The 16,113-nt window shown below is 50.1% G+C and overlaps 1 protein-coding gene across 1 annotated transcript; it reads right to left on the bottom strand.

Moving 5' to 3' along the window:
* Positions 1-1,675: 1,675 nt before the first annotated feature.
* Positions 1,676-5,305, bottom strand: CITED4 (Cbp/p300 interacting transactivator with Glu/Asp rich carboxy-terminal domain 4). Its single transcript, XM_075908632.1, has 2 exons — positions 5,204-5,305; positions 1,676-4,681 (listed from the first exon to the last, which is right to left on the bottom strand). The coding sequence occupies exon 2, from the start codon at positions 4,676-4,678 to the stop codon at positions 4,070-4,072; it is 609 nt and encodes a 202-aa protein (XP_075764747.1). The 5' UTR covers positions 4,679-4,681; positions 5,204-5,305; the 3' UTR covers positions 1,676-4,069.
* Between the last annotated feature and the right edge of the window lie 10,808 nt (positions 5,306-16,113).

The raw sequence follows: 16,113 nt of genomic DNA, 5'->3' as shown, positions 1-16,113 counted from the left end.
CACTGACTCCAGGCAGGCCATGGGGGCTCTTGTGCATTTCAAAGCGGAAGTGCCCTCACGGAGCCTGGAGTCAGCTGGGGACTCCGCAGTTAACTCTGGGTTCCACGCAAATGCCACAGGGAGCCCGGGGTCAGCTAGGGAGTCCCCAGCTGACCTTGGGCACCGCACGGCGCTGCCGCTTTGAAACGCTGCCACTGCATTTCAAAGGGGCAGCGCTGCACAGAGCCCGGCATCAGCTGTGCAGTGCTGCTCCTTCAAAGCGGCAGTGCCATGGCGGTGTTCCAAAGTAGCCTCTCTTCCCCGCCTTTGCTGCATCTGTTTGATAGAGGCAGCAAGGGGGGGGGGGGGGTGCGAAATGGACTAGTCCTTAACATCCTTAGGTAGGTTCTCCAAGCTGGACTATTTAGGAACTCAACTCTTCCCTGATCCCTTGGATCTAAGGCATTGGCAGCGTCTGAGAATACCCTGCAAGCGTTATGCTCACTGAGATTCAGACTTGTGTGAAAGGGGTTTGTAAAACAATCGTAACCCCAATGGCTAAGAATACTGTGTACAGATGTGGTCTCCTCACCTCAAAAAAGATATTTTGGCCTTGGAAAGGGTTCAGAAAAGGGCAACTAAAATGATTAGGGGTTTGGAACGGGTCCCATATGAGGAGAGGCTAAAGAGACTGGGACTTTTCAGTTTAGAAAAGAGGAGACTGAGGGGGGATATGATAGAGGTCTATAAAATCATGAGTGGTGTGGAGAGGGCTGATAAAGAAAAGTTATTTCTTAGTTCCCATAACAGAAGAACTAGAGGACACCAAATGAAATTAATGGGTAGCAGGTTTAAAACTAATAAAAGAAAATTCTTCTTCACACAGCGTGTAGTCAACCTGTGGAACTCCTTGCCAGAGGAGGCGGTGAAGGCTAGGACTATAACAGAGTTTAAAGAGAAGCTAGATAATTTCATCGAGGTTAGGTCCATAAAAGGCTATTAGCCAGGGGATAAAATGGTGTCCTTGGCCTCTGTTTGTCAGAGGCTGGAGAGGGATGGTAGGAGACAAATCGCTTGATCATTGTCTTCTGTCCACCCTCTCTGGGGCATCTGGTGCTGGCCACTGTCGGCAGACAGGATTCTGGGCTAGATCGACCTTTGGTCTGACCCAGTACGGCCGTTCTTATGTTAAGATGTGCTCCTAAGAGCTGGGATTCTCTTTAATGACTATTATGCACCATCACCAGTAACTTCAGCGGTCTTAACTCAAATTAAAGCCAGGACCTTTCACAAGGCATTGCCTACCCATCTAATGCACCTTTTATCAAGTTCTGCTGCTGGAGCCAAGAGTGAGCCATACCCATGAGCTCACATCCCCTGGACGTGGACTAGGAGCTATCATGCTGCACTTGCATTATTAATCAGCCTTATACTTCACACAAGCTCTCCAGTCTGGTAGCAGAGGGGAGTGAGTTAGGCTGTTTTTGGATTATTTAGGGAGTTCCCATGGTGCGCAGAGAATGGAGGAGCAGCACTTTATTACCAGTACTAGCAGACTGACCCCGCATTGGCTAGGTCCTTCACATCAGGGCCTTGGGGAGGGGATGCACCCCACAGACCACTCCCTCCCAGCCCACCCAGGGCCTGTGGCTTGGTTAAGTGCACTCTAAAATAAATAGGACTAAAAGACAAAGCCTCAGTTTGTAACTAACATTCATGCCATTTATTCCATCAGCAGTGCCTGTGCTGCACATAACAGCCGTGTTTGAGAAACCCCAGTTCCATTCATGCATTAACTTCTTACTTGGCTAGTCCCATCCTGAGCAGGGATGTGCGCGGTTACCTGGTAAGCACGACCCTTATCAGGTGATGCTTATTGGTTCCAGTTAACCAGGGGGCAAGAGCTGCTCCAGCCCACCCGCCTTTACTTGGTTAAACACTAACTCAGCGACCAATCATACAGGATGTTACATCCCTAATCCTGCTCATGAGGCTGACACAGAACAGGGGCCAGTTACCCCCCGTCTGTCTACCACAGGGCAGCTCCCAGCAGTTGGAAGGGTGGAGGCAGCCTTATTCCTAGCCAGGCAGCACATGAAGTTCAAATCTATCCAGCCCATGGTTGTCTCTCCGGCCGACCGACACCTCGGCCATTCGGTCCCCTCAGCAACTGCACCAAAGTGCCTCATTCTTCAGCCTGCTTTTCCAGAGGCTTTTCCCCAGGCCACTGGCAGGTTCCCACCACTCCTCCCAGGAACATTCAGCACAAGCCGCAAAAGAGAAAAATCTCTCGTCATTGAGCACTCTGGGAAAAATCGATAAACCGCTCCACAGCTGAGTGTGGGACGGGGCAGGCCAGCAGCATCCTATGGGTGTTTCAGAGGAGGGGAAGTGGGTGAAGGAACAAAGCGCTGCCCAGCCAGGTCCCCAATGGGAGGGGCGGGTGGCGACTCTTAGGAGCCTAGCAAGTCACACAAGCCCAGCAGCAGGTAAGAAGGAGGCACCAGAGCCCTTCTCCAGACCCTTCAGGCATGTTCGCTTTCGGGGCAGTTTGCCTAAAAGGGGGATTGTTCCAGTGGGCAAACACCAGTGCAGTGTCTAGCAGCAGGGATTGCAGCTTCGTGCTGCTGGGGGTACAGAGACCCCTTTTGGATTAGGCTTTAAGGGCTCAGCTGTTTAAGCCACGGGCAGCCCTGTCTGTTATTGTAATATTGACACACCTGGATGGAAGACAGTGAGGGGCCCGCTCCAGAGCCCAGACACACATACTCATCGGCCCTGGCCGCCAGCTGTTAGTGCCCGACATGGGCACAGGCCGAGGTTGCCAACCCCCCCAGGACACAAAGATGAAGCTTTGATTAAATTGGCACTGGATGCCACTCCCAGAAAGTGTCCAAAGTATATCCCCCCCAGGCACATCCAATAAACAAGCCACCAAGCAAGCGCCTCACTACCGCGGGCTTCGCTTTTATTTGAAACTCCGTCCGCCCAGTTTCTCGCCATTGATCAACAAGGTGCTGCCCCGTGTGCTTGGCAGCAGGGGGCAGTCGCTCCTAAGCAGAGCGCTGCACTTGCCAAAGCGCCTGGAAACAAGAGACAAGAGGAAACAAAACCCTCTGGCTGTCACATTTCACCGTTTCTGCGCAGTGGCACTGGGAGTCAAACCAGCCTTTATCACACCAGGCAGGGTCGGGTTACAAGGCCCTACCTATTCACCACCAAATTAGGCTGCTGAAAGAACCCTGTGCATGGTTGGTTGGAAGAACCATTCGCTAGTCCAGCCCTTTAAAAGGAAAAGCCAGCATCTGGGAGCTGCAGAAAGCCCTGTAGTTGTTGCTAACAGTCAGAGCCAAACAACAAAGGGAGCCCTTTCCAATAAATAATTCTTACAGAAAAAATAAATAAGAATGTCGGGGATACACCAGCCTATGGGTTTTATTTGGTTTCCGAGGCAGAGAAAACGGAGCTTGCCTGCAGCTTTAAGCCTCGCATCGAAAACAGCCTGAACACTCAGTTGTACGGCTGGTTGCTGTACAAGTGAAACGATCCAAAGTCTACAGAGGTTTAGGCAAATGCCACCCTCCCCCCAGACAGTTTGTGCAGCTAAGACAAACTAACAATAACCTTATGGAGGGGGAAGGGATCCCTGGAGTCAGGGGCAAGGGACCTGTTCAGCATCACAGTACGTGGGGCAAAGGCGGATTTGCTTTTAAGACAAAAAGCCAAGCCCCAGCCCCTTCTTGTGCGGCTCAGACACAAGCCACGAGAGGGCTCGATCCCAACACTGCTTGGGAACGGCGCTGGCAATGCCCAATCCTAGGACAAGCCCGGTGGCAGCAGCCCCGCGAGGTCCGTTGGCTCCGGCACTCGGCAGCCCAGACATGGAAAGTTCATTGTTTACCAAGACAAGCCCTGTTTATGGCATTTGGGGGGAACCTACAGCAGGATGTCCCCTCACTCCCAAACAAGAAGGCCCCACTCGGAGAAGAGAGCAATCCATGGCAAGCCATCGGCATCCAGTGCTTGTTGGGGAGGCGCTGGGACAGCCGTGGGGGAGCCAAGCCCACAAGGAGAGGAAGCCTCAGGCCCCTCAGCAGCTGATGGCACTGGGCTGCTGTTTGCTGACAAAGTCTGAAATGAAGTCAAATTCATTCTGTCCCAAGAAGAGCTCGGGCAGCTCCTGAATCCGGTCCAAGCCCAGTTCCTGGACCAGAGAGGTCAAGACCTCCTCATCGACGAGGTCAGTGTCCATAACATTCAAGGTCAGCGCGGGCGAGGGCACGTGCTGCATGCCAGGGTGCGGGGGGTGCACCACCCGGTACTGCGGGGCCCCGGTGGCCATGGGCCCGTTGCTCATGCCCATCAGCGGGTGCGCTTGGTACTGGGTGTTGAGTTTCTGGAGGTGCATGCTGGCCATGAGCTGCTGCGCGCCCACGGCCCCCAGGTAGGGCTGCTGCTGGCTCGGGGCGGGGAACATCACGGAGCTCGGCAGCGGCTGGTGGCCCATCTGTCCGCTGGGGCCGTGCCGGGGCCGCATGCCCCCCTCCAGGCCGGCCCCGCCGTAGGGCATCAGCGGGGCGGCCGCAGGCAGCGTCCGGAGCACGTGCTGGGGGGGCCCCGGCAGCCCGGCCATGCCCAGGCGGTAACTCGGCAGCGCGCTGCCCCCGTGGCTCAGCGGCATCATCATGGGGTCGGCCATGGGCTGCAAGGCAAGAGACCGGTTGGAGCGCGGGCGGGCGGGGGCGTCGCGGCTGCACCCGCGAGCCCCTTGAGCCCCCCCCCGCTGCACCCGCGAGCCCCCCCACTGCACCCGCGAGCCCCTTGAGCCCCCCCCGCTGCACCCGCGAGCCCCCCCGCTGCACCGCCCGGTCCGCGAGCCCCTTGAGCCCCCCCCCCGCTGCACCGCCCGCTCCGCGAGCCCCTTGAGCCCCCCCCCGCTGCACCCGCGAGCCCCTTGAGCCCCCCCCCGCTGCACCCGCGAGCCCCCCCACTGCACCCGCGAGCCCCTTGAGCCCCCCCCGCTGCACCCGCGAGCCCCCCCGCTGCACCGCCCGGTCCGCGAGCCCCTTGAGCCCCCCCCCCCGCTGCACCGCCCGCTCCGCGAGCCCCTTGAGCCCCCCCCCGCTGCACCCGCGAGCCCCTTGAGCCCCCCCCGCTGCACCGCCCGCTCCGCGAGCTCCCCCGCCCGCCGCGAACGCAGCGGCGGGACCCGGCTGGGACGTACCGAGCTGTCGCCCCGCCTGCTGCTCCGTGCGATTGCCGGCACTCGTTCCCGCTGTAGCCTTCTATAGGTAAGAGAAGGGGCGGGGCCCGGAGCTCCGCCCCTCGCCAGCCATTGGCGCGCAGGTGTCGCGTCAGGTGCCCCCCCCCCCCGCCGCAAGGGGAGGCCCCGCCCCCCGCCTTGTGTGGAACGGGGCGGGGCGGGGCCGGGCAGGGGGCGGAGCTCGGGATGCCCCTCCCCCTTTGCCCGGGTTTGACCCAGTTTGGCCAGGCTCTGTTCCGGTCTCCTTGGCACACTTCAGCCCAGCTGGGTTCAGCCAGGCTCTGCATGTCCACGTGGGTCCAGCCCCTGGCAATGGGCACAAGCACCTAGTGCCCCCTGTTCCTGAGGGATCCCCGCCCCAGCAGGGAGCCCTGGCCCTGGGCAGGTCCTGCATGTGGCACAGCAGGGAGTCCCGAGAGTGCTGGGACACAGCCCGGGCAGGGTGTCTGGTGCCTGGGCGTGTGCCCATCGCCCATGCTGGGGCTCAGGGCCCTTGGGGAGCAGCTCACTCAGCTTTGCCATCTGTGGCAGCTCCCCAATGCCAACAGGCCCTCCATGCCCCTGTGGGAAGGGAGCTAGGAGCTGGCTACCGGCCCAGTGGGGCGAAGGGGGGGCTGGACTGCCTGCAGCCGCCTGTGGGCTTGGGAAAGCAGGCGGCGTCTCCTAAGTGGGCCAAGACCCAGGCAGGAGGGTGTCACTGGTCCCTGCTGGCTGTGCGGAGGCCTGGGGCGTCTGCGCCGCATGAGCCCCGAACACACACGGTTCCGTGTGACAACAGTTCAGGTTGCTTGGTTATGTGCACCCAGACCTGCAGATGGGAGGAGGGGAAAGGGGCCCTTTAAATCGCCGTGGGAGCGACAGGTGGCATACTCCAGAGCAGTTCCAAGGCAGGGGTGGTGGTGGTGCATGGTACGCTCCAGCCTGCACTGAAGGCTGGCTGCCCCTGGCCCCACCCCTTCTACTTCAGGTCCCACCCCGTTGGAGAGCTCAGAGCTGCTCCTCCTACCCTGCCCAGGGGCCCAGCATGGCTGGGAGTAGAGCCCTGCATAGCTGTGGGTAGCTGCATCCACATCCGCAGCTATCAAGTTGCAAGGCTGTAGCTGTTAGCTCCCCTGAGTGCGCCTCAAAAGTCTGGAAATTAGAAATGGAAGGCGCTGGCTCCAGAAGGCATTGCCACCTTCCCATTGGCTGCCACATGTCAGTACTACCCTGCACTCCGCAAGGCAGCCTGGCCCAGCTATGGCAATTAGCCCCTAAATGCCTTTGAGGCTCTGGCCTTACTGCCCGGCTAAATAACTCCAAATGCCGCACTTGCTTTTTTCTGATTTGTCTTTTTAAGGACGCTAGGAAATGCCACAGAGCACAACGTCAGAAGGACGTTCAAGCTGCACGTTTAGGCTCTGGGAAAGCGGGAAATAGTGTCCCTGCCCCGATGTCACGCTTCCCCCTCTGCACAAGACAGTTGTTTTTAAGCCACACAGTTACATGCTCCGGTTGGCAGAGCTGCATGCCACCTAGCACGTCTCCAGGTGGCGGATAGGAGGCGGCCCCTTTTCAGAGGTTTGCTGTGAAATAAGTGGCTTTGTTGAGTGAATATGCAGCCACAGACCAGCAGCGGCAACATTACCAGGGTGTGATGGGACATTGGGTGGTATCCGATACTCTGATTAAAGTCACAAGTGCCCGATGATGATGTTGTGACCTGGCAAGTGCAGCCCGCCATCAGATAAGGCTGCCCTACCCCTCACTCTGCTGGTTGAGGCTCTGGGATACTTGGGTCCCAGATTACTTTGGATAAACTGAATGGCTTATGAACCATGATTGGTCACTGCCATCCAAGGGAATGTGGCTCCTTACATTACTCCAGGGAAGAGAACCCTGGCAGAAAATTCCCCACTGCCTTGTGGGTAGGTTCGGGAGATCCAAAGGCTCTGGGAGTAAACCCAGACAGATAATCCGGATTGGAGACCCAAAGGTGGTTAACAGTGAGGTTTCATCCTATCTGCTTTTCCGGCATCTCCTGCAGTCACCTCCTAACATACTGGCTTTTGTCTTTCCTTTGGATCTAACTGGGGCGACCGAGCAGGGGATAGTGCCATTTGGGCAACGCACTTTCCTCAAACACTAGCCCAGGCAATGCAGTGCGCAGGAGGAGACACTTACCCACACACAGTTGTACACAGCTACTACAGTTGATACAATAAACCAACTTGCCTCTGGCTTGGTAGCTGGAATGTGCGGACAATGTGTCCTGGACTTGAACCTGATCATGATCTTACAAACACGGATTCAATACGTAAAGCAGCAGTCATAGACCAACAGTTACATAAATTGAATGTTGACATTGCTGCTGTTCAGGAGACCAGACTGGGAGATGCTGGATTAGTAAAAGAAACAAACTGCACCTTCTTCTGGAAGGGTTTGAGTTCAGAGAAACGCCGTCTTTACGGAGTTGGCTTTGCTGTTCGAAACATTCTGATGAATTTTATCAATGCACCCATAGCTGAATCAGAATGTGTTATATCCCTAAAGCTCAGCACCAAGTCAGGATATGTTAACATCATAAGTACTGATGCACCCACACTAACGTTGTGCACTGAAGACAAGGGCCACTTCTATGGTAATCTTCAGAAAGTTGTTGATTCCTGTTCATCCGGTGAACAACTGAACATCCTTGGTGATTTTAATGCAAGAGTGGGACGCTATCACCAGTCCTGGCCCATTTGCCTAGGTCATCACGGCATTGGGAAAATGAATGAAAATGGTCAAAGGCTTCTTGAATTCAGTTCTCAGAAGGCTTCATTGCTTCAGTCTTCACGGCTGAGGACATTGGGGAGATTCCGGAATCTGCACCGTCCTTTGTGGGTGATGAATCTGAGGAACTGTCCCGGATTGAAGTGTCATTAGAGGAGGTTTTGGAACAAATAGAAAAACTTAATGTTAACAAATCTCCGGGACCGGATGGCATTCATCCAAGGGTTCTAAAAGAACTCAAATGGGAAATTGCTGAGCTATTATCTATGGTTTGTAACCTATCCTTTAAATCGGCTTCCGTACCTAATGACTGGAAGGTAGCCAATGTGACACCAATATTTAAAAAGGGCTCTAGAGGCGATCCTGGCAATTACAGACCGGAAAGTCTAACTTCTGCACTTCTGTACTAACTTCTAACTTAGTCAAAACAATAGTAAAGAATAAAATTGTGAAGCATGTAGAAGAACATAATTTGTTGGACAAAAGTCAACATGGTTTCTGTAAAGGGAAATCCTGTCTTACTAATCTGTTAGAGTTCTTTGAAGGGGTTAACAAACATGCGGACAAGGGGGATCCAGTAGATATAGTATACTTGGATTTTCAGAAAGCCTTTGACAAGGTCCCTCACCAAAGGCTCTTGTGTAAATTACATGGCCATGGGATAAGAGGGACGGTCCTTTCTTGGATTGAGAACTGGTTAAAAGGCAGGAAACAAAGGGTAGAAATAAATGGTAAATTTTCAGATTGGAGAGGAGTAACTAGTGGTGTCCCCCAAGGGTCAGTCCTGGGACCAATCCTTTTCAACTTATTCATAAATGATCTGGAGAAAGGGGTAAGCAGTGAGGTAGTAAAGTTTGCAGATGATACCAAACTGTTTAGGACAGTCAAGACAGAAGCAGACTGTGAGGGACTCCAAGAAGATCTCACCAAACTCAGTGATTGGGCAGCAAAATGGCAAATGAAATTTAATGTGGATAAGTGTAAAGTAATGCACATCGGGAAAAATAACCCCAACTATACGTACAGTATGATGGGGGCTAATTTGGCAACGACAAATCAGGAAAGGGATCTTGGAGTTATCGTGGACAGTTCTCTGAAAACTTCCATGCAGTGTGCAGCGGTGGTCAAAAAGGCAAATAGGATGCTAGGAATTATTAGGAAAGGGATAGAAAATAAGACCCAGAATATTTTACTGCCCCTATATAAAACTATGGTACACCCACATCTTGAATACTGTGTACAGATGTGGTCTCCTCACCTCAAAAGAGATATTTTGGCCTTAGAAAGGGTTCAGAAAAGGGCAACTAAAATGATTAGGGGTTTGGAACGGGTCCCATTTGAGGAGAGGTTAAAGCGACTGGGACTTTTCAGTTTAGAAAAGAGGAGACTGAGGGGGGATATGATAGAGGTATATAAAGTCATGAGTGGTGTGGAGAGGGCCGATAAAGAAAAGTTATTTATTAGTTCCCATAACAGAAGAACTAGAGGACACCAAATGAAATTAATGGGTAGCAGGTTTAAAACTAATAAAAGAAAGTTCTTCTTCACACAGCGTGTAGTCAACCTGTGGAACTCCTTGCCAGAGGAAGCTGTGAAGGCTAGGACTATAATAGAGTTTAAAGAGAAGCTAGATAATTTCATGGAGGTTAGGTCCATAAAAGGCTATTAGCCAGGGGATAAAATGGTGTCCTTGGCCTCTGTTTGTCAGAGGCTGGAGAGAGATGGCAGGAGACAAATCGCTTGATCATTGTCTTCGGTCCACCCTCTCTGGGGCACCTGGTGTTGGCCACTGTCGGCAGACAAGATACTGGGCTAGAAGGACCTTTGGTCTGACCCAGTAGGGCCGTTCTTATGTTCTTATGTTCTTAATCATCTCTCCATCACTAATACTTTTTTCAACTTAAAAGACTGCCACAAGGTCTCTTGGTGCCACCCCAGATCTGGTCACTGGCATCAACTTGACCTTGTATTGGTCCGCAGAAAATATCTCAACTCCGTTAAATTTACACGCGTGTATCACAGTGCAGATTGTGACACTGACCACTCATTGATTATCAGTAGAGTGAAAATAGCTCCAAAGAAACTCCATATGTCAAAGGATTGCAGAAAACCAAAGGTTAACACCCTCAGTACTAGAGATGCACTGAAATGCTTTGTCTTTGCGGAAGAATTCACTCGCAAAATGGAAGACAAACCTGGCCAGCAGTCTGTTGATGAGACATGGTCCATGCTGAGTGCTGCAATATATGAATGTGCCACATCTGCCTTTGGAATACAGACATTTTCCAACAAAGATTGGATTGATGAAAATGTTGACATTCTCAGGCCCCTTCTTGAAGAAAAAAACAAGGCTTTTCTGAACATAAAGAATCCATCGCAAAGTTCAAGAGATTAGCTCCACCATACAAGATCTGTTCTTCAGAGAGAATCCAGATGGTGTGCAAACAAGTATTGGGCCAATCTATGGTCTGGAATTCAAAAAGCATTCGATGTACGATGGACTGAAGAAAGCACTTGGACTAAACGTTACCAAAGTTGCTCCATTGAAACATCTAAATGGACAAGTGATCACAGATAAAAATCTAGAGATGTTCCGATGGGTGGAACACTACTCAAGTCTTTACTCCCATGGCTGTGTCTAGACTGGCAAGTTTTTCCGCAAAAGCTTTTACTTTTGTGGAAAAAGCTTGCCAGCTGTCTACACTGGCCGCTTGAATTTCCGCAAGAACACTGACTTCCTACTGTCTGCAATCAGTGCTTCTTGTGGAAATACTACGCTGCTCCCGTTCGGGCAAAAGTCCCTCTGGCGCAAAGCTTTTGCGCAAAAGGGCCGGTATAGACAGCTCAGATTTGTTTTGCGCAAAAAAGCCCTGATTGCGAAAATGGAGATCGGGGCTTTTTTGAGCAAAACCGTGCCTGGATTGGCATGGAAGCTTTTCCGCAAAAAGTGCTTTTGCAGAAAAGCGTCCGTGCCAATCTAGACGCTCTTTTCCACAAATGCTTTTAACAGAAAAGTTTTCCATTAAAAGCATTTGCAGAAAATCCTGCCAGTCTAGACATAGCCCCATGAGCTTACAATACATCCTGAACTTGATAACCTCATTCCAACTCTTCCAGAAATGTTAGAGCTAGATGTAGAGCCTACGGTGGAAGAGCTTTCCCAAGTACTTGATGCTCTTTCCAGTGGCAAAGCACCAGGTAACGATGGGATACCAGCTGAAGTCCTGAAGGCTAACAAGGCTGTCCTCATCCCCCTCCTCTGTGACTTACTTATAAAATGTTGGCAAGGGGAGAGGTCTCGCATGATATGAAGGACGCAAACATCATTACTCTCTATAAAAATAAAGGCGATAAGGGGGACTGTAACAACTACAGAGGCATCTCTTTGCTAAGCATTACAGGTAAAGCGTTTGCTCATGTTATTTTTAATCGCCAGCAAAAACTCGCAGATCGAGTCTATCCAGAAACACAGTGTGGCTTCAGGGCTGGCAGGTCAACAATGGACATGATTTTTTCTCTTTGACAACTACAAGAAAAATGTAGAGAGCAAGGAAAGCCGCTGTTTATAGTATTTGTGGATTTAAGGCGTTCGATACAGTCAGTAGACCAGGACTGTACAAAGTGTTAACTACATTTGGCTGTCCACCAACTCTACTCAAGCTCATAATATCTTTTCATGAAAATATGAAAGCAACAGTGTACTATGATGGCTCAACATCTCAACCCTTTGTGGTGCAGAGTGGAGTCAAACAGGGATGTTTCCTTGCTCCTACCCTCTTTGGTATATTCTTCTCAGTCCTATTAAATTGTAGCAAAATGCAGGACAATGTAGCACTTTAAAGACTAACAAGATGGTTTATTAGATGATGAGCTTTCGTGGGCCAGACCCACTTCCTCAGATCAAATAGTGGAAGAAAATAGTCACAACCATATATACCAAAGGATACAATTAAAAAAATGAACAAATATGAAAAGGTCTTTAAAGTGCTACATTGTCCTGCATTTTGCTTCAGCCACCCCAGACTAACACGGCTACATTTCTATCACTATTAAATTGTGCATTTCTAAACTCACACAGTGATGAATTTCTCCACACAAGGTGAGATGGTTCTTTTTACAACCTAACACAAATCAAGGCTAAAACTAAGGTCAAGAAAGTCCTCATTAGAGAGCTTCTATTCACAGATGATGCAGCACTTCTCGCACATAATGAAGACACGCTATGGGCACTGATGGGTTCTCTGTCCAGAGTTAGTAAACTGTTCTCTCTCGACATAAGCATGAAGAAAACTGTTGTGTTTGCTCAAGGTGTATCTCAACCACCCAAGATCATTCTGAATGACAGTCCAATAGAGGTGGTTCAACAATTCTGGTACGTTGGGTCTACTGTCACCACAAATCTCTCTGTGGACGAAGAACTGAACATCAGAATTGGGAAGGCAGCCACAACATTTGGCAGACTTACGAAACAAGCATGGAACAATCCCAAACTGACATTGAAAACAAATAGTGATAGAAATGTAGCCATGTTAGTCTGGTGTAGCTGAAACAAAAAACAGGACTATGTAGCACTTTAAAGACTAACAAGATGGTTTATTAGGTGATGAGCTTTCGTGGGCCAGACCCACTTCCTCAGATCAAATAGTGGAAGAAAATAGTCACAACCATATATACCAAAGGATACAATTAAAAAAATGAACACATATGAAAAGGACAAATCACATTGCAGAACAGAAGGGGGATGAGGCGGGGTGGTAAATGTCTGTGAGCTAATGATATTAGAGGTGATAATTGGGGAAGCTATCTTTGTAATGGGTAAGATAATTAATGTCTTTGTTTAGACCTAGGCATAAAGTGTCGAATTTAAGCATGAATGACAGTTCAGAGGAATTTCTTTCAAGTCTGGTGTTAAAAGGTCTTTGAAGCAGGATACAGGTAATCAAGTCGTTGAGTCAATGCCCTTTCTGGTTGAAATGGCAAGAAACTGTTTTTTCTTTGTGATCCTGTCTAATATCTGTTTTGTGGTCATTGATTCTTTGGCGAAGTGTCTGAGATGTTTGTCCAATGTACATAGCAGACGGACACTTTCGGCACATGATGGCATAAATTATATTTCTGGATGAGCAGGAATATGTGTTCTTGATCTTATAACTCAACCGGTTAGGTCCAATAATGGTAATCTTTGAAAACAAAGATACTGATATATCAAACGTGCATATTAAGTGTCTTACTTTATGTATCTGAGACCTGGACTACCTACTCATGCCAAGAGAAAAAATTGAGCAGTTTCCACCTTCGCTGCCTTCTCAGAATCATGAATATTAAGTGGAAAGATAAAGTTTCAAATGTAGATGTCATATCAAGAGCTGGCATACCCAGTCTCATAGTGATCCTTAACAACAGAAGACTCCGGTGGCTTGGCCATGTGAGGAGAAGGAGTGATAAACGCCTTCCCAAAGAAATCCTCTTTGGTGAACTAACAAGTGGAGCAGGGGCAAGAGGAAGGCCAAAGTTAAGATTCAAGGATATATGTAAAAACACTATGAAAAGGTTTAACATCAATCCAAGCTCTTGGGAATCTACGTCATCAGATCGCAACACCTGGAGACAATTATTACAACAGTGCACATCATTTTTTGATAGAACCTGTGCAAGTCATGCAAAAGAACTCTGCCTCAAAAGGAAAAATTCTCAGACTCATGAAAACGGAAGTAGACTGGCATGTAGTTCTTGTAATTGATTGTGCCAATCCAATATTGGACGCATAAGCCATGAAAGAAGTTGCAGATCCAGGCACAACTCATAGATTGTCACTGCCGCTGCTTACCACCATCTCTCTAGACGAATGGGCCCCAAACACACACACAGATATATATATATTTATATTGTGGCAGGGTGTTGCCTTGAACTGGCCCTTTAAGGGGCTGAGACCTGGAGCCAGGGGGAAGCCCAGCTGAGGCAGCTAATGAGGGCCCAGCTGGAGGCCATATAAAGCAACTCCTGGAAGGAGGAAAGAGATCTGCCTGCAATGAGAGAGGCATTGGCCTAGCAAACCTGGCCTGAGGCCCTAGGGGCTGCAAGGAGGCAGTCATGGAGGGCGGGGCTCGCATGGAGGCAGCCCTAAAAGGCTGGGTTGCAAGGAGGCAGCTGCGGTAGGCTGGGGGAGTTTGAGCCAGGGAAGCCCCAACCCACAAGTCTGCAAGGCAGGATTGCAGGAGGCAGGGGTGGATGTAGGGCAGGGCGAGCGGGGTGGCCGTCCTGGGCCCCACGCTTCAAGAAGCTCCGCGTATGCGCCGTGACGCCACCGTGCATGCGCCATGTCAAAAGGGGGGCCCTGCGAAATTGTGCTGCCCTGGACCCCGCGAAATCGTCATCTGCCCCTGGCAGGAGGCAACTGGGCAGGCAAACTGGGAGAAGAAGTGGAGGCCCTAGGGAGTAGGGAGGACCTGGAGGAGGAGCAGAGTAAGAACAATGATCCCCCCCCCGGAAGGGGGCGTGGGCCAAGATCAGAGTAGTCACTGCCAGAGGGCAGTGCCCTGAAGAGTAACACTTCACCCAAAGGGGGTGCGTCGGCATCGGAGCGGCCAGCTACTTCCCCAAAGCCACCCTGAGGGAAGATGCCGTGCGGAAAGTGAGTGAACCTGCTACTATATATATATGTATAGAGTTATAGGCTGTCATTCAGATAATACAATAAGAACGTGGTTTTCTACAGTCTTATAAGGTGCATCTTGGTTAACCCATTAACTGGTTAACCCATTAAATGGGATTTTACATAGTTTACGCTGCACTTCTTGTATACTAATGGGCCTATGGACTGTTGAACTGAAATTAAAAAAGCTAGACAAGTGCATGAAAGGCTGTTTGTAATGTAGTTGTTATCTGAGGTACTTTAGGTAAGAAAAGCTTGTGGCATAAACAGCTGAGTATGGGCTGGCAACCTTCCCTTTGGTATTGTCGTCTTACAAGTGCTTACCCGCGCACTCGCTGGCGTGCTCTCCTCATGGATTATTTTTTGTTTTCTGTCCAATCATTGTTCTTTCTTGCACATGCTAAATAAATAATAAATTGTTCTTTCTCCCAACCCTTCAGGTGAGATAAGGCACATGAGCCAGTAGCCCAAAACGTAAGCATCTGGGGTTGTTTGTGTTCTGTGAAAAGCCATTAACTTTTAAACATACCCCCCACTGGCACACACGAGCTGGGATTATTGACCTGTGGGACATGTTGCAAGACTTCTTTGTTTACACAGGCTTTTGCCTTACCAGGTGTTTGGGATAGGTTTCAGGTGTTGTCTGGAGGCGTGTGGTTGTGTCTCCTCTAAATGACAATGAGTCAGTTGTCTGATTGTTTAATTTAATTATATAATTATTGTTTTTACCTTAGAGATTTTGACAAATGCATTTTATAAATTCAATAAATACTCACAGGTACACCCATATACCTACATTTCTGTACAGACAAACTCAGACACACCCACACACCCAAGGGATCAGCCTAGAGTGAAGAACAAAGGTTTGTAACCTGGAACAAACTGTGGGGCGTGTCCATGCTTGCCTTTATAAATATGCTAAGCATGAGTTAATTGGCAATCACTTCTCAAGCACATGTGTAAACCTCCCCAGCCATGTGCAACACAAACCCTGCCAGGGGAGGTCCACAATAACAGCAAGATCCCTTTCCTGAATGGCAGCAGCTTATTTAGACCCCATCATTGTAGTGTTCAGTTGGGATTGGGGTTTTCAATCTCTATTATTTTGCATTTATCATCATTGAATTTCATCTGCCATTTTGTTACCCAGTCACCCAGTTTTGTGAGATCCTGTAGAAGCTGTTCTCAGCCTGTTGGGCTAGGGATGTGAAAGGTTAACTGGTTAACCAGTTGGCATCACTCTTAATGGGTGATGATAACCAGTGGGGGCTGAAGCTGCTCTCTGCCCACCATGGGAAGGGGTCTGTGCCAGGCCCATGGGGTGCACCCTAGACAGGGGCTGCTCCAGCCCGGGCAGGGCCAGATTAAGACCTTTAAAGGGCCTAAACACTGAAAAGATGATGGTGCCCCCCCGCATATGTAATTCAAAATAGAAACAATACTATACCATAAAATCTTTTTTTTT

Source organism: Pelodiscus sinensis, chromosome 25 (genome assembly GCF_049634645.1).
Source record: "Pelodiscus sinensis isolate JC-2024 chromosome 25, ASM4963464v1, whole genome shotgun sequence".
NCBI classification, from domain to species: domain Eukaryota; kingdom Metazoa; phylum Chordata; order Testudines; family Trionychidae; genus Pelodiscus; species Pelodiscus sinensis.
Note: the sequence above shows the minus strand (reverse complement) of the source record. Positions and strands in the feature narration are given on the sequence as shown.

Excerpts from the sequence above, each read along its gene's own strand:
- CITED4 (XM_075908632.1), bottom strand. The coding sequence starts at position 4,678 with ATGGCCGACCCCATGATGATGCCGCTGAGCCACGGGGGCAGCGCGCTG.